Genomic DNA, 20,581 nt, shown 5'->3' with positions numbered 1-20,581 from the left:
AACGATCTTTAGGCAAAAATTCCGGCAGGCGGCTATTTTTCTGTTGGTAAAACTGGCCTCTGGACCCATAATGACCGTTGGCTTATGAGCTTTATCTGGAGATCATCTTGAGCCATAAAATCTCACTTCAAGAAGTTATAGCGGGTCCCGATTTTCTCGACACTTGTCATTGCCCTCTTGAATGAGACGGAATGACCAAGAACCTTAAAAATGGGCAGGAGCGGCTTCCTATTGTCACGGGTAGCACGCTCGTCTTTTTTATGCACAGCTCCATATCAGAGTCCGAGAGGCCGCGGGGGTCCGATCGACTCCTCCCCCTAACGTTAGCGGCTGTTGAAACGCCAACACACGGGCGACGGTTAAAAGTTGCAGCTGCTTTTGTACGACTGTACGGAGGGGTGAGATGGTGAGGCGAGCAGGTACGGGGACCCGCAGTTGCTACTGTACAGCGACCCTGAGTAAATTGTCCCAGCACCCTCACAGGGAACAACGAAAAGCTGTCAGAGGGCACGCACAGAAAACCTCAGCTGCTCTTTTACACGGACCGACAGTCGATATCAATGTTATCGGTCGTTACTGGACAGGACAGACGGCTAGAGTTAGGGTTCGTGTACAGTATATCTAAAAAGTATGTCCCCTGGTTTGGCTCTCCCACAGGAGGCGAATCGGTAACTTGGCTGAATCCCAGTTGCGGCACCCGGCCGCCAGGGTCGCTGCCGCGCGAGTGGCCTTGACCGCTCGCATGTCATTGGCTGTTCGGTCCCTCCCCATCTATACCGAGGTGGGGAGGGGAGCAGAGGGGAAGAGAGGGGAGGGAGCGGCATCCGCTCGGCACTTGGCGATACCTGGCTGACCCCGCGCTCCCTCGCTGACCTTTGTCCTGCCCTCAGGCGAAGCCCGACTTCCTGGCCTGTAGCGGCCGAGCGGAAAACCGAGCTCGCGGGGCGCGACTCCATTGGCCCAATCTTATAAATGGAATGCTGTCGTATTCACGGCATTAGATAATATTAATAGTGATACCAGCAGTGGATGTGGTAAAATACAGTCCAAAATAAACGAAAGCACACGATTCGTGCATAATGCGCCCTCCCATTCAAATAAGCCCGCCCACTTCGATAGATGGTGTAGTTTCTTAGGGCGTAAAAGATGCAAAACACTACCGATTTTTTTTAGCTCGGCCACTGGGACCGACTATATACAATTGACTGAAATGCATGAAAACCATTTTGCATTTAGGTAATAGCCGTTTTCTGCACCCAAACTTAAGCCAATGACGCCCTGTCCATTCTAAAGCGTTTATAAGATTGGTCCCAGCACCCGATTTTATATGAGGAAGTCGTTTAAAAAGCATCTTATTTCTAACGAATTTATGATTATGGCCACTTTTACAGGACGTCTATAGAGCTTTGACTTTTACATTTCTTCCTCGTTCAGGAGAAACGTTTTAACCCTCACCGGACCTTCAGGTTTTCTGAATACCGAGGGGACGTTGGGGGTTGAAAGTGAGGAAACAACCCCCTTCGCCGATTCGCCCCTAATTGAGCTAGAGCCTCACGAAAGAAACGATCGTGTGCGTCGTTACGAAATGCAGCGATTGGTCTCCGATTTAAGGACCAGGGTCAGCCGATGACTTCGGAGGTCAGGTCAAGTGGCCCAAGGCACAGGTTCGGTTTTTGGTAAATAACTTCGCTAAAAATGATCGCAGATCCGCGATTTTAGCAGCATCGTGTTTGTCTAGCTCAGGCGTGTCGAATGGTATACTTTTTCTTCGGGTGAGATCAACTTAACCCTCGCCCGTATAGAGGGGGGGGGTCGAACGGACCCCCTCCCTCGGTTTTTCGTGAATAACTCGCGTAAAAAGCGGCCGATCGCGACGAAACTTTCAGTACCCTCGCGGTTATCAATTTTACACCCACCCTGAAATTGTCATGACCCTGACCTTAATGACCTTTGACCTGTGACCTACTTTTCGAGACCATGTTTGGCCGGAATCGCGATTCGGCGTATGTCGGCTCGCATTAGCGGCGCGTTTGCAGTCTTTTTGTGGTTTTAAGCGTTCAAACATGGGATATGATGTTGCTTCCATGCATTAGTGTGGGTGTCAAGGTCACCGTAAAGTCAGGTCAGGTCATTGACCTTTGATGACCTCGGTTCACTTTTTCGAGTTTTACTTGTTTCTAGGCCAGTTTTAGGGGCTGTATTCGAATTTAGCAGCCATATGAACATTTACGAAGAACTTTTGGTGCCCTCGTAACATGTTGTGAAGCTGTCAGAGGCGGTTGCCACCTACTACGAATACCCTTACTGGTTGACCTGACCTGACCTGACCCGACCTGGCCTAAATGCATGAAGACATCATCTGTGATCAAAACTAACATGATATTCGTGATCAGCACCCCGAAAACCCCGTAGCAGCCACGCTTTACGACTTTCTAACTGGTCCCGATTTTCCCGACTTTTGGGTGATTGACCTGACCTGGAAAGTCAACCGATGACCTAGGACCTTAAAATTGGGTATCATCGACTTCCTCTCGTCACGGCCAACACGCTTGTTTTTTTTCCGCGAAGCTCTAGCTCGATCAGGGGCGAAACGGCAAGGGGGGTCCAACGGACCCCCCCTTATACGTTTGCGGCTGGAAACACTAATACGGGCGAGAGTTAAGGTGTTAACCTCGGGTCAAGGTCAGGTCACAGCCCGTCAGGTCACGAAGCTGGTCAAAGGAGGTCATATTGCATATCAATCGATTCGGTAGGTCTTTTCATGTCCATTAGTGGCTTTATCGACTCGGTAGCTTTAGTTGATCGGGAATTATTGACGAAAAACTGATAGCCTTAGTTACGTGATAAATGACGTCACGCAAAATCAACAAAGTAAAATTGAAGCATCGGACCTTGCAAGGAGCGCATGAAATCACGATTCCGTGTGCTTGAGAATTTGAGATAGTTGTATATCATTTCCGGACCAAACTAGCAATTTCCATATTCCCCTGACTTTTAATGGTGAGAGACTGACCTGATCTCAGGCGACCCTTCAGAAAATCCGAGATATACATTTATACAAGTTGTGAGACCTCTCGATCATACTATAAGATCCTGTAAGTTTCATCTCCCTATGAAAGCTCTGCACTGAGGGTGTTGCGAAGTTGGAACATTTTAGGACTGTGCACACAGTCCTAAAATGTTGAGGGCAGTTTAGGACAGTTTCACACAGTTCATTTTAGGACTGCTCATTTATGACGTCATAGATCAGTGACCTGACTTGACTTAAAAATGCGGTTGGCGTAAAAAAATCCGACTTATCAAATCCCGACTAAAAAAATCGACTTATAATCCGGTTAATCAAATCCCGACCATGTTTTTACCTGGCCATTAATGTTCTAGCCTTACAGGTGATTGTTTGAACGCGGAAGATGCTGAATCTTGGTTAACCCCATACTTATCGTATGATAAAGAACGTCAGTGTTAGAAAGTTAATTAACAATTTTATTTAGGATAGTTTAATTCAAGTGGGTATAATCCGACTTGACAATTTACTAGGAGGGTTTTGCAGCGCTATTAGTTCGGCATTTAATTATAGGTAAATCATTGCTAATTTCGATCCGGATATCGTTATTCAATGCTGGCCTTTGCGTCCTCAGAAAGTTGTTTATAGTCATGAAGGCTTGCATTGACCCATACTTTCCATTTTTCAGCACTATTATTCGCCGTAGTTGACCAGGTGTTTTTCTTCAGCTCTCCCCTGAATCCTTTTGCGTATCACGCGTGCATCGCAAGACGCACCTACCACACACAAGTTTATGATCCCCACGAACCCATATCAGCGTCCGTTCGCTTGGTGTGTGACCCCTTGACCTTTGGCCGCGACAACTGCCAGCTTGCTGGAGCACCCCACCCTACACGCGCTGCCCCGCCCGCTCCCCTCCCTCCCCCCCCCCCCCGGGGTCGTGTCACGAAGGTTCGGGCTTACGCTACTACCGGCCGCTGCGCAGCTGTCACCTAGCGCTTGGGAATGTGTGGTCTGGTGCGGATTCAGCCAACTACCGGCTCGCGACACCAGCGCCACGTAGTGGCGACGGTACATTCTTTTTAGACACACTGTACAGAAGCAACTGCGGGTCCCCGTACGTGAAAATTGGTATCTAATCAATGTGTGCTGTGCCTTTGGCCTGGGCTAATCTTTGAACCCTGGGATGCAACAGTCACGATGACTCCATCACTGCAGCTACAAACTCTAAAAGGATAGGCTTTCTCAGAATCCCTCATTACCCCCACCGAAAGGGCTCCATTACCCCCAAAGGGGGCATGCCCCACCATTTGCCGACCCCTGGCCTAAATGGACCATAAAACATGTGTCACGTGACCGACGCATGATATAATATTTTCGTGACCTGTGATGACCTGGCCCTGACCTGAAAATCAAAGTACAAGTTTGGTACCCTCAAGGTATCTAGAGCATCTGTTCACGAGTGTGTAAACCAAACATGAGCCTGATCTGACTTGTAAGACGGCGGCCCGAGCCCAAAATGGGAACAAGCCAAAATGCTAATAATTTTTACTTTGACCTGACCTGTGACGTCATCGGTGACCTCGAGGTCAATAAAATTAGGTTTCGTTCGACAGTTTTTCCGGGGCTATCAGACGCCGTTTAAATTTTGACGATCGGCCCAGTAGTTTCGGAGTTAGGAGGGGGGCTATGGAGAGCCCCCCCCCCCAGTAGGGCGTGTTATACGGAGACCCCAGTGGGGCGCGGGTTAATTTCAAACGTTTGCTATTGATTTTGCTTCGATGAAACGCAAATACATCACTTGAGTGCACGCAGTGCAATTAGGTAACGTACTTTATGAAAACAATTTAAATTATTACCACGACACTTTGTGGCGTGACGATGACTATATGTAGTATACGTAGTATATGTAGTAGACATTGCGTCACATAAGCTACGGAGACAATCTATAGATACAGTAACCCATTTTATATCAATAACTTCAAAAGGCATGAATAGTTGAAGGTTGAAGTAATCGGGGGGGGGGGCGGAGTACAGTCTGTCTTACAAGTACCGCGCAAAGTAACGGTGGATCCATCAAGCCTAACCGAGGAAGGGTCTGCTAAATTTGAGTCACCGAAGCAATTGACATCCTCGTCCATTCCCCAGGTTAATTGGTTCGGTGACTTTCAAATTATAGCAGGCCCTTCCTCGGTCAGGCTTGATGGATCCACGGTCACTTTGCGCGGAACTTTAAGACAGACTGTACAGTGGTCATCGGCGAGTAGTAATCATTATACTGATTCTATTAGATGTTTATTATTTGTTTATGTGCTTTTCAACGATACAAGTACATAGAATAATTCAAACCACACAGAAGCGCATAACCAAAGATTAGAAATACAAATGTGTCAACTGTAAAAACCTGTTTTGTATGGCTATTGGCTGCGGGACAGCGCAGCGGCTGTATGGCTACTGGCTGCAGGACAGCGCAGCGGCTGTATGGCTATTGGCTGCAGGACAGCGCAGCGGCTGTGAATGACAGGCGGCGGGTAAACAGTTCAATGACGAGCGGTCGATACATTTCGCTCGGCGCACCGTGATCGGTAGGTTATGCGTGCGGCGTGTCTGCTGAATCAGTCAGTTATGAGCTATACAAAAGTGTCCTGGGTCATGGGTGTTATTTGTTATAGGTATAGGCATATTATTTGTTATAGGCATAGGCATACCGAGTGACGTGGAAGCCAAGCGGTGCAATGAAGACCAAGTGAGACCGAGTGGCGGGAGCGCTGAGCCTGAGTGGAGCACTTTAAACGCAGAAACACGGCATCCCGGTTTTAGCCGGCCGGTTTGGATTTTCCACCTGTCGCTGAGCCCCCACCCCACGGCGCGTAAGGTTTCCGAGGGGTATATCACGGTACTGCCTGGCCTTGGGCGGATCAAAGGGCCTGAATACCGGCATGGTGTTCCCGACACCCCAGTGCCCCCCCCCTCCCACACACACACACACACGGCGGGATGAATGCGATGGGGTGGCCTCTGTGCTGTGCCGGGCCAGCTCCACCCAAATCGGATCCCACCGCGCCCAGCAGATCGGGATTTGGGCTGGACTCTGACACCATCAGTCTGTTGGTCTGTAGGTCCCGACATGGTGTTACTTAGCGCGGGGTACAGGCCAGACTGTTGCACCTAGCGTGCTGAAATTTGCACATTTTATAAATCAGGGATACGCAGGGTGCCTTTGAAGGGTCTCAGCTCGATCAGGTTGACAGTAAGCGCGTGGCGCGTACCCAAAAAGTGCAAATTCGCGTCATAGACTTACATGTATATCGGCATGCGAAATCGGGTGAAAATGGCTAAATTTGGCCGACACGGGTCCGGTCCCTGTGCTATTCTCGTTAACCGTGCGCCCGATCGGCACGGGGAAAGCATCGCCTTGAAGAGAATTGAAGGGGCTATCGAATGGTGTGCGATGCAAAGGATAGCATGGGCAACGTGCACCCGTAATGGCACTTTCATCGGAAAAATTGACGTTTTGGACAGATTTCGTAACTTATGCTGTTTTTAGGCCGCCCCACACTGAACCTCGCATGCGAGTTGCGAGTTTTTAGGTTTCTTCAAAATCTTATAATACAATACAATCTAAGCTGAGTGACCCACGCTACCAACTAACAAGCGAGTCTGCCCATGTTTTAGCTTGCGAGCCACCTTGCATCGTATTCCAAAAGTTATCAGTCAACTTTCGATTTTCCTCGCTGCGAGGTCTGCGATTTCTGCGAGGTTTGCGGGTGTTTCGTTGGAGTCGAATTTGGTTCGTTGCGCTGCTATTGCGACTATATGTAACTTTCTGAAGGTGTACCGGCTTCACTGTATTCATGAAGTTACCATATGGGTTATACTGTCTAATCACTTTATGAATTAGTATTATGCCCGCAAACTCAAAACCCGCAAACTCGCAACCCGCATGCAAGGTCCAGTGTCAGTGGCGGCAGAACACCTTCAATTAAGGGGGGGGGGGCACTGTCTACTTTTGGTCCCATTCTTTCCATGCAACGCCCATAGGGCTAATCCTAATGTTAAAATGCCAAAATCAAAGGGGGGCACGGTGCCCCGATGCCCCCCGCGTTCCGCTGCTTATGAATGGGGGCACGGAGGACAAGCCACTAGATCCCCTTGTCGTTTGTTTGGGTTCCTGCACTGCTCTCGCCTTTACCCGCCCCTTCACTTACCTAGATATTGCACAGGTGTCGGGTAACAGCGGCGATCCCCACCAACACACCCACTGCCTCCCGCGTGACTCAACAGTCCCCACTGAGCACAGTCACAGCTGAGACTGACAGGCGGCAAGCATTGCATGCAACTTCAAGGTCGCCACCCCTCCCCATGAACACCTTCTTGCATGTCAGCAAATTTCAGCCATTTCTTATATGTGTTTAAAAACTTTTTTTTTGCTGTATTTACTTCTAAAAATATTGCTTTCATTACTTAGACGTCAAAAGATTGCTCACCTTGCGAGTTAACTACGCCGACTACCGCCAGGATCGCCACTGTAGCGCTGAGTCCCCTCATGTCTGCAGTCGCGCTGCGCCGCCGCTGACCGCCCGTCCCCCGTTCGACCGCCCCGACCACTGCGCGGGCCGGCCCGGCGCCGCCGGCGGCGGACACTGCACGGCACACGGCGCAGTCGGCCTGACGTCACCGCTCGCCCTCATACGGACGCCGGAAACGACCAATCAGCGTCCGCCCCGTGCGCTGCAGGTGAGAGACGGCAAACACTGCCGGTCCTGACCGGAGGGGGGGGGGGGGACCCGACAAACACGGCTGGGTGGGGTGGGCGGACACACACACACACACACACACACACACACACACATACTTGTAAAGTGTGAATTATGAGGACACCGCACGTAGGTCATATTCGAGGACACATCGAAGACTGCGTTGGATTGACTCCTAATTTCATATGAATCATTGGCACAGTATCTGATATTACGTATTGACTGTTGTTAGCTTTGGGCCCATTTGAACTGGTGTTATGTGATGTTGACCATCCGAGGACAATAGGCGTGTCGCGATTCCCCCTCCCCGCCTCGGCTGAGCGGGCCACGTAACTCCATATGCCGTGAGTACCCCTCCCCCTGCCTGACACCTGAGCGGGCCGCCGCGGTCGTCGCATGGAAAGTTACCGGGTGTGTGGACTGTAAAACTGATAATGATTGGCTGTTTTCGACCAATGGTTTGGGCTGTCTGTCTACTTTTATTTGGCAGCAATGTGGAAGCCTGCACTGAACGACCGTTTTCCAATACAGTTCACTACCAGAGGTTCACCCGTTTGTACCGCCGACCGACCGAATCAGCGTTCGTAACCACCATTAATCACATAAGGTCCTCCGGGCCGGATTATGTGATTAATGGTGGTTACGAACGCTGATTCGGTCGGTCGGCGGTACAAACGGGTGAACCTCTGGTAGTGAACTGTATTGGAAAACGGTCGTTCAGTGCAGGCTTCCACATTGCTGCCAAATAAAAGTAGACAGACAGCCCAAACCATTGGTCGAAAACAGCCAATCATTATCAGTTTTACAGTCCACACACCCGGTAACTTTCCATGCGACGACCGCGGCGGCCCGCTCAGGTGTCAGGCAGGGGGAGGGGTACTCACGGCATATGGAGTTACGTGGCCCGCTCAGCCGAGGCGGGGAGGGGGAATCGCGACATACTCCCCACTCGAAATCGAGATAGATTTCGAAAACCAAACGTCTAGCGCATCAGACATCACAAAGAAACTAAACGCGACGCACATAGATCAGAGCAGCACTTCGCGGCGACAGATATCACACAGGTGCGGCTCAGGCTGCCGCCTCCAGCAAGAAAAGCCGGCTGATCGGGCGGCGCGTCATCCGCCCACGCAAGTGGATGACGGCGGCTCTCGCGTGGCCGTCCGGCCCGGCCAGCAGTCTCTCCACCCGAGCTGCCGGCCACCGGCCGCGCGGTCCCTCGCCGTGCACGAGGACGACGTCACCGACGTGAGGCGTGCGATTCGGCCGACCGCGAGGTGACGTGCTCCAGCAGCGCAGGGCGCTGAGATACTCGGCGCACCAACGCCGGGTCAGCTGGTTACACATCCGTTTCTGGTGCCGCCAGGCCCTGCTGATAGAGGACTCTTTCAGCGTCGGGCACAGAACACCGTCTATGGTGGTTACCCCGAACAGTAGGTGGGCAGGGGTCAGTAGGTCTTCCCCATCACCCAGGGTGAGTGGACGCAGATTGATAAAAAATGAGAGCTCGTAGAGTGTTGCAGACAGTTCATCGAAAGTCAGGTGGCACAAATGCAGAGTGACTCGCAGGGCCTTCTTGGTTACGCCCACCATTCTCTCCCAGAACCCGCCCCACCAGGGAGCGGCCTCCGGGATGAAGCGCCACGTAACGCACCTTGGCAGATGACCTAACAGTGCACGGAAGGTTCTGGCGTTGTCGCTGTAGACGACGGCTGGCGTTCCTCGAAGCGCGAAGAATCTCCTCAGCGCCAGAACGAGATCGGCAGTCGCCTGGGAACGAACCAGCTCAAGGTGCACGGCACGAGAGGTGGCACAGGTAACGAGCAACGCCCATACCTTGGTGGCGCTGTTGTCGACAAACAGCGGGCCGAAGTAATCCACGCCGACCTTGGCGAATGGGCGTGCTGGCTGGGTCCGGAAGCTCGGCAGAGCGCCCTCTGGCGATCTGTAGGGTAAACCCCGGTATCGCCTACATCGGCGGCATGAATCGACAGCGCGGCGGACAGTCCGTCGTCTCACCGCATACTCGGCTGTGAGCACAGCCAGAGTGACGCGCGTTCCCTGATGAAAGCATCTACGATGCGCTTCGTCGACGATCAGAGTCGTGATGTGGCTGAGGTCAGGCAGGATCGGCACCGGCCGCTCGCCAGTCCTGAGAGTCGCCTCCAGCACTCCATCGTCATCCAGCTGCGGGTGAAGCTTCGCCAGGGGTGATCCTGTTGGAAGCAACTGGTCAGTGCGCACAGCATCAATCTCTCTCTGGTACGTACGGTGCTGAGCAGCTCTGATCCAATAGCTCAGACTCCTTTTCCTCTCCTCGGGTGTGAGTGGTCCGGTCATCCGCTCCCGCGTCGGCAGGCGACAGTTGTAGACAAACCGGCGCATCCACGCCAGTCGGTCAACAGCCTGTGAGAGACGAGAGCAGGTCGTCACGTCGAATGGTACATTCTCCTCACACTGTCTTGCTAGCAGGCTCACCTTCTTGTCGACTCTTTCCCGTTTCAGCTCCACGGTTGCATCCGAAGACGGCTGCAGATCGGTGTCTACAGCAGGCAGCTGCAGCGGCGGTCCAGCAGACGCAGACCTGAGGAAGTCGGGTCCGCGCCACCAAACATCACACACAGTCAACTCGGACAGGGACAGGCCGCGCGTCCCGAGGTCCGCCGGGTTATCTTGCCCACGAACATGACGCCACTGGTCTCGGCTAGTCAACTGAAGGATGGAGGTCACGCGGTTCTGGACGAATACCTTCATGGCGCGGCGCTGATCCAACCAGAAGAGCACATCCATGGCGTCCGTCCAGTAGACGACTCTTGGCTCGGTGAGGTCCAGCGCACTTCTGACGAGGTCCATGAGACGACAGCCGATGAGAGCCGCCATCAGCTCCAGGCGCGGCACGCTGAGGGCAGGGGCTGCAGGTGCGAGACGAGACTTGGCGATCAACAAACGGACATCACCGTCACACACGGCATAGATGGCACAGCAGTACGCCAGCTTCGAGGCGTCGCAGAACACGTGATATGTCACGTCAGCAGATATCTTCACAGTGCGAGGAAACCACACATCAAGGTCATCGGCCCCTACACACCAGGCGGTCAGCTCCTTTCTCAGGTCAGGGCTCAGCTCCTCGTCCCAGCCAAGGGGAGGCTGCTGCGTCCAGGTCTTCTGAAACAGAGCTCTGCCGGTAACCAGCCACGGTGACAGCACGCCAAGTGGGTCAAACGGCTTACACAGAGTCGATAGCAGCTGGCGCTTGGTGGTGATGACTGGCAGAGCAGGCACACGCACGGCGAGGCGATCGGAGCTGGTGCACCATCGCAGGCCCAGGACTGGAGCTGCCGCACCGGTGTCGTCTCCGGAGATGCGCAGCTTGTGGACGTCCATCCCGGCATCCGAGAAGATTTCTGCCGTCCTCTTCATGCTCGAGTCAGCTTCGTCCCTGCAGGCGAAAGAGATGCACACATCGTCCATATACAGTCCTGCTTCCAGCTTCGCACAAAGCAGCGGATCTGTGGTACGGTACTGGGCCAGGTGGGTGGTGATCGTCTGCAGTAACATGTAAGGAGAACAGGTGAGTCCGAACGGAACGCGTCTGAAGCGCAGGCGCTGGTCGGCCCACAGAAACTGCAGATACTTCCTGTCCACCTCGGAGACGGAGACCTGGTGAAAGGCCGATCTGATGTCAGCCTGTGCCGCCACCACGTCCCGCCTGAAGTTCAGCAACACCACTGGCAGGCTGCGCAGCAGGTTCTCCCCGGCGTCGAGGTAGGAGTTGAGACTGCGCCCGGCTGCGTCCCTGGCAGAACCGTCGTACACAACTCTCAGCTTCCCATTACGCCAGATGCCTCTGTGTGGTAGGTAGAAGCCGCTGCGGTCGTCGTCTGGCGGCGTCTCGATCACGCCGACTCGCTGCAGCTCGGTCAGGTGCTCGCTGTACTCCCGGCGCTGGGCTGGTGCCAGGCGCTGCTCCATGCGCCCGGTGCGTGCCGCTGTGGACGTGAGGTTGGTGATGGGACGCTCGTCGGACGCCCACAACAGGCCCATCTCGTACCTGTTCTCCTTCGAGTTCCACGTCGGTTCCGGTGGCTGCTTCCGCTCTTCATCTTCAACTTGAATCCCCAGAGCCTCCATACTCCAGAGCCTGTTGCAGTCGATCTGGAGACGACTGCAGCGGAGCACGTACTTCGCTGCGGGAGGGGCGACTGGTGCATCGTCTCTGCCATGAAGAACGTACCCAAATACGGTCTCCACAGCCCGCAGGCGGTCAGTCAGTGGGATCTGCTTCCACATCAGCACCTTATACATCTGGTCAACACCGATCAGAATATCCACAGGTCCACCGTGGTAGTCATCGGCGAGCAGGAGGTGCGGTTGATAGGTCACGGCAGGTGGTCGGGCAGGGGTTGGCAGTGAGCACAGACGGTCGGTTTTCCACAGGTCGAACAGGTGCTCCTCCCCACCGTGACGACTCCTCATAGCCACCCTCACCTTTTCGTAGACTCGGGGCTCCTCACCGCGCTCTTGGAAGCCCATGCAGGCGAAGGTGCCGCTCCCCACCGTGGGAAGACCGAGCAGATCAGCGGCCGAGGTACGGATGTAGGACGAGTCTGAGCCTCCGTCTATCAGAACCCTGAGCATGCAGGTGCCGCGGGGTCCAGTCACCTCCACCAGCGCAGTCTGGGTGAAGCAGACACCTCCACTGGCGTCAGGACGGTCGGTAGCTGTCTGAGTCTCCTGGTCATCAGGCAGACAGAGGGCGTCGGTCATCACATCAGCATCGGCAGGCGACTGGGTGGCAGAGGTGGCGAGCACCACATTTGCAGACGCACATGGAGGGATAGCGTGTCCAACACGTCCAGGCTCGTTCGCTTGTACAGAGTCATGTCCTACGAGTGCGTCAGTCCCGGACTGAGCAGTCGCAACGATTTGGCGGGAAGCGGTGGGTGACCAACCTGTGCGCTGTGACTGCTGACCGACAGGTGGTGGTGGTGGTGCTGGGTGCGCTGGCTGGTGGCCACCTCGGCGGTCTGCAGGTGGCGGTCTTAGCCGTCCGTCAGCTCCTGGAGACGGCTCGGCTCGGCCGACGAACTGAGCTGCTGGTCGCGGGGGCACCTCAGTGGTGCTGAAGCTGTGAAGGCTGGAGTGGTGAGGGCCACCACACCGTGGACAGTCCGAGCTCCGGCAGTCACGAGCGAAGTGAGGACCCAAACAGCGGTAACACACACCGGCAGCTCTAACGATCTCCCAACGGGTGTCAACATCTTGAGCTCGGTACGCATGACAGGAAGCAAGGCCATGCTTAGCTCTCCCACAGGCCACACACAACCAATCACCGGCGCGCGCTGCTGATCTGGTGGCTTTCAGACCCTGCGCTCTCGCCGGGGACATCACCCGGCTGGCTGCCAGGCCACTCACCGCAGTGTAGCCGGAGGGTCTGGGTGAATCAGCTGCCGTCTTGGCTGGTCCTGCTGCAGCCTGCTCGCGGACCTCCATCTCCCGCTGCAGAAAGTCGAGAAAGGCGCTGAAGTCCGCCGCCGATGCCGTCTGAGCGCGCGCCCACTCGAGGCGCCACGCTTCCGGCAGCTTCTCCTTGACCACTGGCAAGAGGATGCTGGAGAAAGTGTCAGAAGTCACCCCGAGAGCCTCCAGGCCTCGTACACGAGCGGTCAGTTGGTCAATCAGGCGGTGCAGAGCGTTCAAGTCATCATGTTTGGACACACCAGGCAGCTCAAGGAGCTGCTTCAACAGCATGTCCCGCCTCACATCATCTCTGGCATAACGACGTATCAAAACATCCACAGCCGCACGATATCCCTCTTCCGACACGGGTATACCCTCTATGACCTGTTTCGGCACGTTTCCCAGCAGAGACTTAAGCAGTACAAACTTTTGCACGTCAGCATACCTTTTGTTGGAGTGGACGGACACCTTAAACAGCTCCCAAAACTCCGCCCACTTCAGCAGGTCGCCTTCGAAGGTAGGCAGCTTGACCACCAACGACGAGCGCAGGTCGAACTGCTGGTCATCAAAACCCCTATCTGCCGGGCTGGGGTTATCTGAGGCAGATTCGAGGCGACTGAGCAGACGTGAAGCTTTGAACAGCTCCTCAGACATGACATCATCGTGGTTGGAATCGTCAAACAGCTCTGCTTTATCCAACATGACCTGTACCTCCTTCAACTCAGTCCTGACTTTCTCCAGCACATGGATCTTATATGCAAGATCATCCTGATCAACACTGGGAGACGTTCGGTACTCTCTCAAATCATTACTCAGACGGGTGGCTTTACCTCTCAGACGGCTCCTGATTTTCAGCTCCTCCTCCATCTTGATATATCACGCACAAGCACAGCACTTCAAAATCTTGACGGTATCGACTCTCACAAACGAAATCAAAAGCAAAAACAAATGACTGAAAAGGATCAGCCATCCGGCCCGGAGGACCTTATGTGATTAATGGTGGTTACGAACGCTGATTCGGTCGGTCGGCGGTACAAACGGGTGAACCTCTGGTAGTGAACTGTATTGGAAAACGGTCGTTCAGTGCAGGCTTCCACATTGCTGCCAAATAAAAGTAGACAGACAGCCCAAACCATTGGTCGAAAACAGCCAATCATTATCAGTTTTACAGTCCACACACCCGGTAACTTTCCATGCGACGACCGCGGCGGCCCGCTCAGGTGTCAGGCAGGGGGAGGGGTACTCACGGCATATGGAGTTACGTGGCCCGCTCAGCCGAGGCGGGGAGGGGGAATCGCGACAAGGCGAGATCAGAGGACAGTGTGTGGAGTCGTCATACAGATAGGCGAGATCAGAGGACAGTGTGTGGAGTCGTCATACAGTACATGGTTTCTGAGAACAGAATGCGGAGTTGCCAGACAAGACATGATTTCAGGGGACATCACACAATTTATACTCGCGGGATGACATGTCATCGGATAAGGTAAGCGGTATCGAATATTAAACCTCGCCGGCCGAAGGGGAGGCCGCCCAAAAGTTTTTTTTCGCGATAGTTTCGAACACGCTGACGATGGCGAGCTGAAACTTGGCATACCTGACCTTTGATTCAAGCCGCATCTTCTGACATCAACCGCATTTCATTCGACACGCCAGACTAAGGCGAACACGATGTTGTGAAAATCGCGGCTGTGATATTTTTTTTGCGTTTTTATTCGCCAAAAACCGAATCCATCTCTTGGGGCACTTGACCTGACCTCAGAGGTCACCGGTTGACCTAGGACCTTAAAATCGGGTACCAATCTCTGCGTCTCCTAACGGCGCACACGCTCGTTTTTTTTTCCGCGACGCGCTAGCTCCATTAGGGGCGAAACGGCGAGGGGGTCGCACCCACCCCATTCGGCCGGCGCGTATGTATAGAAAACCAATAGGTCCGGCTCCGGCGAGGGTTAAACCAGGCAGTTGCTTGGGTGCCTCTCCACCCAACGCATGCTGGGGACCGGGGGGCGTTAAACACCCCCAGCCGATAACTCAAGCACCACTAATCGCAGCTAGACGGGCGAGACAGTAAAAGAAAGCTCGGGACAAGACACGTCTGATGAGCACTCAAAATTTGAATTTTGAAGTCAGGGGTCGGGTCAAGGTCAGGTCAACTACACGACATTGGGAACTCAGCAGTTTGGGTTTCATGACCTTCTGTGCTGGGCACTTATTATCATAAACGTGGTCATAATTGCGCAACATATTACAATTAAGTGATAAATGTGTGTCATTTTGATGCAATGGTCAGTTAATCTAAGCCCGGATTAAGGTGTTTCTCTAAAAGTTCAAGGTTTTGTTTCGTGCTACCTATAATACCGGTCTGTGTGATCCAGCACCGGCCGGACGGCGCGGGGCGAGACCTTCCGTACATAGATACAAAAAAGCGAAAAAAAGGACAGATGCTGTATTTGCCACAAAAACGGTGAAGGCCGGACTGGGCGCCGAACTGGGCGCCGGACTGGGCGCCGGACCGGGCACCGGACTGGGCGCCGGACTGGTGAAGCCCTTTTCACCTATCTGAGCGCCCGTCTCTGGCGGGTCGTAATCATATTGTGGACCTGGTACTTTACATCCTTCCAAGTCCGCTGTTTTAGGTCCGGCTCTTCAGCGATAGCTGACGAGCCGGACGAGCCACAGCTTGTTCAGGTTTGCGATAAACGGGCTTCACCATAGCTGACGGCTTCGGTTGGCGACCTCCTGTAAAAGCAGGAAAAACAATTAACTGAGGATACCAAACGTCAAAAACAAAATATGCATCGAACTCTCCGCATTGTAGCTTCCCCAGCACATAACGTGAACAACATCGACACCAAAATATTTTTCGGGTCGATGAATAGTGCCAGCATGCGAGAGAGAGAGAGAGAGAGAGAGAGAGAGAGAGAGAGAGAGAGAGAGAGAGAGAGAGAGAGAGAGAGAGAGAGAGAGAGAGAGAGAAGAGAGAGAGAAGAGAGAGAAGAGAGAGAGAGAGAGAGAGAGAGAGAGAGAGAGAGACAGAGAGAGAGACAGAGAGAGAGACAGAGAGAGAGAGACAGAGACAGAGACAGAGACAGAGACAGAGACAGAGACAGAGACATAGACAGAGACAGAGACAGAGACAGAGACAGAGACAGAGACAGAGACAGAGACAGAGACAGAGACAGAGAGAGAGAGAGAGAGAGAGAGAGAGAGAGAGAGAGAGAGAGAGAGAGAGAGAGAGAGAGAGAGAGAGAGAGAGAGAGAACTCACGAGACGTCGGCATAGCCACCGGTCCTTGCAGCGTCATCATCCTCGTGAGGACGACGGACTGGGCGCCAGACTGATCGTCGGGCTGGGCGTCAGACAGATCGTCGGACTGGGCGTCCGACTGGGCGTCCGACTGCACGCCGGACTGGTGGCCCCCTGCGAGGCTACCGGTCTCCGACACGGTGGCAGCCTCGGAACCATCCGGACCTGTCCGCACACAAAATCACTTGTAACAAGGGACCACAAGCCGACCGAACCATTCAACACGTAAGCCTGTTCGAAACACTCGGAAAAATACAATATAGAGACAGGAACAAAATATGGGGTACGGAGCACCGGAAACGCATTTAATGTTCATGGACGTACGCAACAGTTGGAAATGTGTGCTTCACCATTGTATTAATCATAAAAAGATAGCAATGTTATACTCGTCCGGGCCGGGACATTAAGCAGAGCTGAAAATGTCCCGTAGCTCAGTTGGTAGAGCATTGGACTCCCGGTAGTGAGAGCCCGGGTTCGAGACGCTCCGGCGCTCGATATTTGAGACTCCTGACGGGGATGGTCTGCGGTTGGTAGGAGCAGCCGCAGCCAGTTGAAGTCAGTTGAGTGGGACAGGCCGTGTCCGGCTTTGAAGGGCACGTTAAACTTTGGCATCTAAATCCTCCCGTTACCCGGAATTGCACGATCGGACGGTAGGGGTCGGGGTCTACGCAACAAGCTCTGCTTAGCGTGGGCTCCGGCTCTGTCAATCCGTCCATTCAAACATTCGAGCTAAATTTATATAAAAAAATGTTGGCGACAGAACAGAATTATTGTGAGCGGAGTAACATGAGGTAGGAGGGCGTGTTGGAGAAACAGGAAAACGACCAAAACAGAAAGAAGGTAGAGGGAGAGAGAAAGGGAGGGGAAGGAGAGACTTACGAGACGTCGGCATAGCCACCGGTCCTGGCAGCGTCATCATCCTCGTGAGGACGACGGACTGGGCGCCAGACTGATCGTCGGGCTGGGCGTCAGACAGATCGTCGGACTGGGCGTCCGACTGGGCGTCCGACTGGGCGTCCGACTGCACGCCGGACTGGTGGCCCCCTGCGAGGCTACCGGTCTCCGACACGGTGGCAGCCTCGGAACCATCCGGACCTGTCCGCACACAAAATCACTTGTAACAAGGGACCACGAGCCGACCGAACGATTCAACACGTAAGCCTGTTCGAAACACTCGGAAAAATACAATATAGAGACAGGAACAAAATATGGGGTACGGAGCACCGGAAACGCATTTAATGTTCATGGACGTACGCAACAGTTGGAAATGTGTGCTACACCATTGTATTAATCATAAAAAGATAGCAATGTTATACTCGTCCGGGCCGGGACATTAAGAAGAGCTGAAAATGTCCCGTAGCTCAGTTGGTAGAGCATTGGACTCCCGGTAGTGAGAGCCCGGGTTCGAGACGCTCCGGCGCTCGATATTTGAGACTCCTGACTGAGATGGTCTGCGGTTGGTGGAAGCAGCCGCAGCCAGGTTGAGTGGGACAGGCCGTGTCCGGCTTTGAAGGGCACGTTAAACGTTGGCATCTAAATCCTCCCGTTACCCAGAATTGCACGATCGGACGGTAGGGGTCGGGGTCTACGCAACAAGCTCTGCTCAGCGTGGGCTCCGGCTCTGTCCATCTGTCCATTCAAACATTCGAGCTAAATTTATATAAAAAAAAAAAAAAATGTTGGCGACAGAACAGAATTATTGTGAGCGGAGTAACATGAGGTAGGAGGGCGTGTTGGAGAAACAGGAAAACGACCAAAACAGAAAGAAGGTAGAAGGAGAGAGAAAGGGAGGGGAAGGGGAGACTCACGAGACGTCGGCATAGCCACCGGTCCTTGCAGCGTCATCATCCTCGTGAGGACGACGGACTGGGCGTCAGACAGATCGACGGGCTGGGCGTCAGACAGATCGTCGGACTGGGCGTCCGACTGGGCGTCCGACTGCGCGCCGGACTGGTGGCCCCCTGCGAGGCTACCGGTCTCCGACACGGTGGCAGCCTCGGAACCATCCGGACCTGTCCGCACACAAAATCACTTGTAACAAGGGACTACAAGCCGACCGAACCATTCAACACGTAAGCCAGTTAGGAACACTCGGAAAAAACAATACAGAGGTAGGAATTGAAATATTGGGTATGGAGCACCAGACACGTATTTAACCCAAGCCGGCACAGGATATTTTGCGTCCTTCGACGGCACAAGGGGGGTTGGTACGACCCCCCCCTGCGTTTGACTCCTGATCGAGCTAGAGCTTCGCGGAAAAAAACGAGCGTGCTGCCCGTCACGAGACGAAGACGATAATACCCAATTTTAAGGTCCTAGTCATCAGTTCGCCTTCCAGATCAGGTCAATGACCCAAAAATCGGGAAAATCGAGACCTGTAAAAAACTAATCTAGAAACATGTAAAACTCGAAAATTGAACCGAGGTCACCAAACGTCAATGACCTGACCTGACGTTCAGGTGACCTTGACATCCACCCCAATGTATGGGAGCAACATCAAATCACATGTTTGAACGTTTGAAACCACGAGAAGCTTGCAAACGCGCGGCTAATGCGAGCCGACATACACCGAATCGCGATTCCGGCCAGACATGGTCTCGGAAAGTAGATCACAGGTCAAAGATCATACGGGTCAGGGTCATGAAATTTTCAATGTAGGTGTCAATTGATCAATGCGAGGGTACTGAAAGTTTCGTCGCGATCGACCGCTTTTAAAACGAATTATTCGCGAAAACCCTTAGGGGAGGGGTTGCATCCCCCCTGTGCCGGCGAGGGTTAATGGTCATGCACGTACGCCACATGTGGAAACGTGTGCTACACCATTGCCTTAATCATAAAAAGACAGTAATGTTACCCTCGTCAGGACGGGACATCGAGAATAGCTGAAAATGGCTGGCGACAGAACAAAAATATTGTGAGAGGAGTAAGATGAGGTAGGAGGGCGTGTTGGAGAAACAGGAAAACGACCAAAACAGAAAGAAGGTAGAGGGAGAGAGAAAGGGAGGGGAAGGAGAGACTTACGAGACGTCGGCATAGCCACCGGTCCTGGCAGCGTCATCATCCTCGTGAGGACGGCGGACTGGGCGCCAGACTGATCGTCGGGCTGGGCGTCAGACAGATCGTCGGACTGGGCGTCCGACTGGGCGTCCGACTGCGCGCCGGACTGGTGGCCCCCTGCGAGGCTACCGGTCTCCGACACGGTGGCAGCCTCGGAACCATCCGGACCTGTCCGCACACAAAATCACTTGTAACAAGGGACCACAAGCCGACCGAACCATTCAACACGTTAGCATTCGGACCAGATAACAGCATAGAGGCAGCAACAAAATACAGTGTATAGAGGACCGGGAATGCGCTTATTGTTGACGCACGTACGCGACATGTGGAAATTTGCCTCAATGATAAAAAGACAGTAATGTAACCCTCGTCCGGACCAGGATATTTAAAAGAAATGAAAATGGAGAGGACAGGACAGAAAAATTGTGAGAGGGGTGAAACAGGTGATGGAGAGAGGGAAATGACAGAGAGAGAGAGAGAGAGAGAGAGAGAGAGAGAGAGAGAGAGAGAGAGAGAGAGAGAGAGAGAGAGAGAGAGAGAGAGAGAGAGAAGAGAGAGAGAGAGAGAGAGAGAGAGAGAGAGAGAGAGAGAGAGAGAGAGAGACAGAGACAGAGACAGAGACAGAGACAGAGAGACAGAGAGACAGAGAGACAGAAAAGAGAGAGAGAGAGATAGAGAGAGAGAGAGAGAGAGAGAGAGAGAGAGAGAGAGAGAGAGAGAGAGAGAGAGAGACAAAGCTACGCTTTATTCCATTACCAACTCACCGTCATGGAACGCACGAAGCAGATCGGGATGGAAGTGATGAGAGGGTTCCCAGGTTATTTCACTGTGCGAAAAAGGAAGGTACATTAGGTCAAGGTGTAACTGATTTTAACGAAAGGACATTCGTGGGATGTCAGGTTGAAAATATGGGCGATACCATGCATCGGAAAGACTGCAGATGATTCTCATGCAAAACGCAGTAGTTAGGATCATCATATATTCTTAGTTAGTACTACTG

At 53.2% G+C, this 20,581-nt stretch overlaps 2 protein-coding genes across 6 annotated transcripts in view; both read right to left on the bottom strand.

The window, feature by feature from the left end:
* The window catches only part of LOC122374190 (putative lysozyme-like protein), a 30,037-nt gene extending 15,514 nt beyond the window's left edge, over positions 1-14,523 (bottom strand). The window contains exons 1-2 of one of the 5 annotated variants that reach the window (XM_043352795.1): positions 14,052-14,523; positions 7,492-7,735 (exon numbers count right to left, since the gene is read on the bottom strand). In XM_043352795.1, coding sequence (XP_043208730.1) covers positions 7,492-7,552 — 61 coding nt within the window. In that variant the 5' untranslated portion in view covers positions 7,553-7,735; positions 14,052-14,523. Of the gene's footprint in view, positions 1-7,212; positions 7,328-7,491; positions 7,750-14,051 lie in introns of those variants that run through there. The other 4 variants (XM_043352797.1, XM_043352796.1, XM_043352794.1 and 1 more) reach the window with 4 other exon arrangements.
* A 1,127-nt stretch (positions 14,524-15,650) lies between these two features.
* On the bottom strand, positions 15,651-20,061 carry LOC122374189 (suppressor protein SRP40-like). Its single transcript, XM_043352793.1, has 5 exons — positions 19,546-20,061; positions 18,333-18,536; positions 17,404-17,619; positions 16,486-16,689; positions 15,651-15,957 (listed from the first exon to the last, which is right to left on the bottom strand). Exons 1-5 carry the CDS (start codon positions 19,583-19,585, stop codon positions 15,851-15,853), a joined length of 771 nt encoding a protein of 256 aa, XP_043208728.1. The 5' UTR covers positions 19,586-20,061; the 3' UTR covers positions 15,651-15,850.
* Between the last annotated feature and the right edge of the window lie 520 nt (positions 20,062-20,581).

This window comes from Amphibalanus amphitrite, unplaced genomic scaffold (genome assembly GCF_019059575.1).
Source record: "Amphibalanus amphitrite isolate SeventyFive unplaced genomic scaffold, NRLGWU_Aamphi_draft 001617F_arrow, whole genome shotgun sequence".
NCBI lineage: Eukaryota > Metazoa > Arthropoda > Thecostraca > Balanomorpha > Balanidae > Amphibalanus > Amphibalanus amphitrite.
This window is presented reverse-complemented; position numbering and strand designations above follow the sequence as displayed.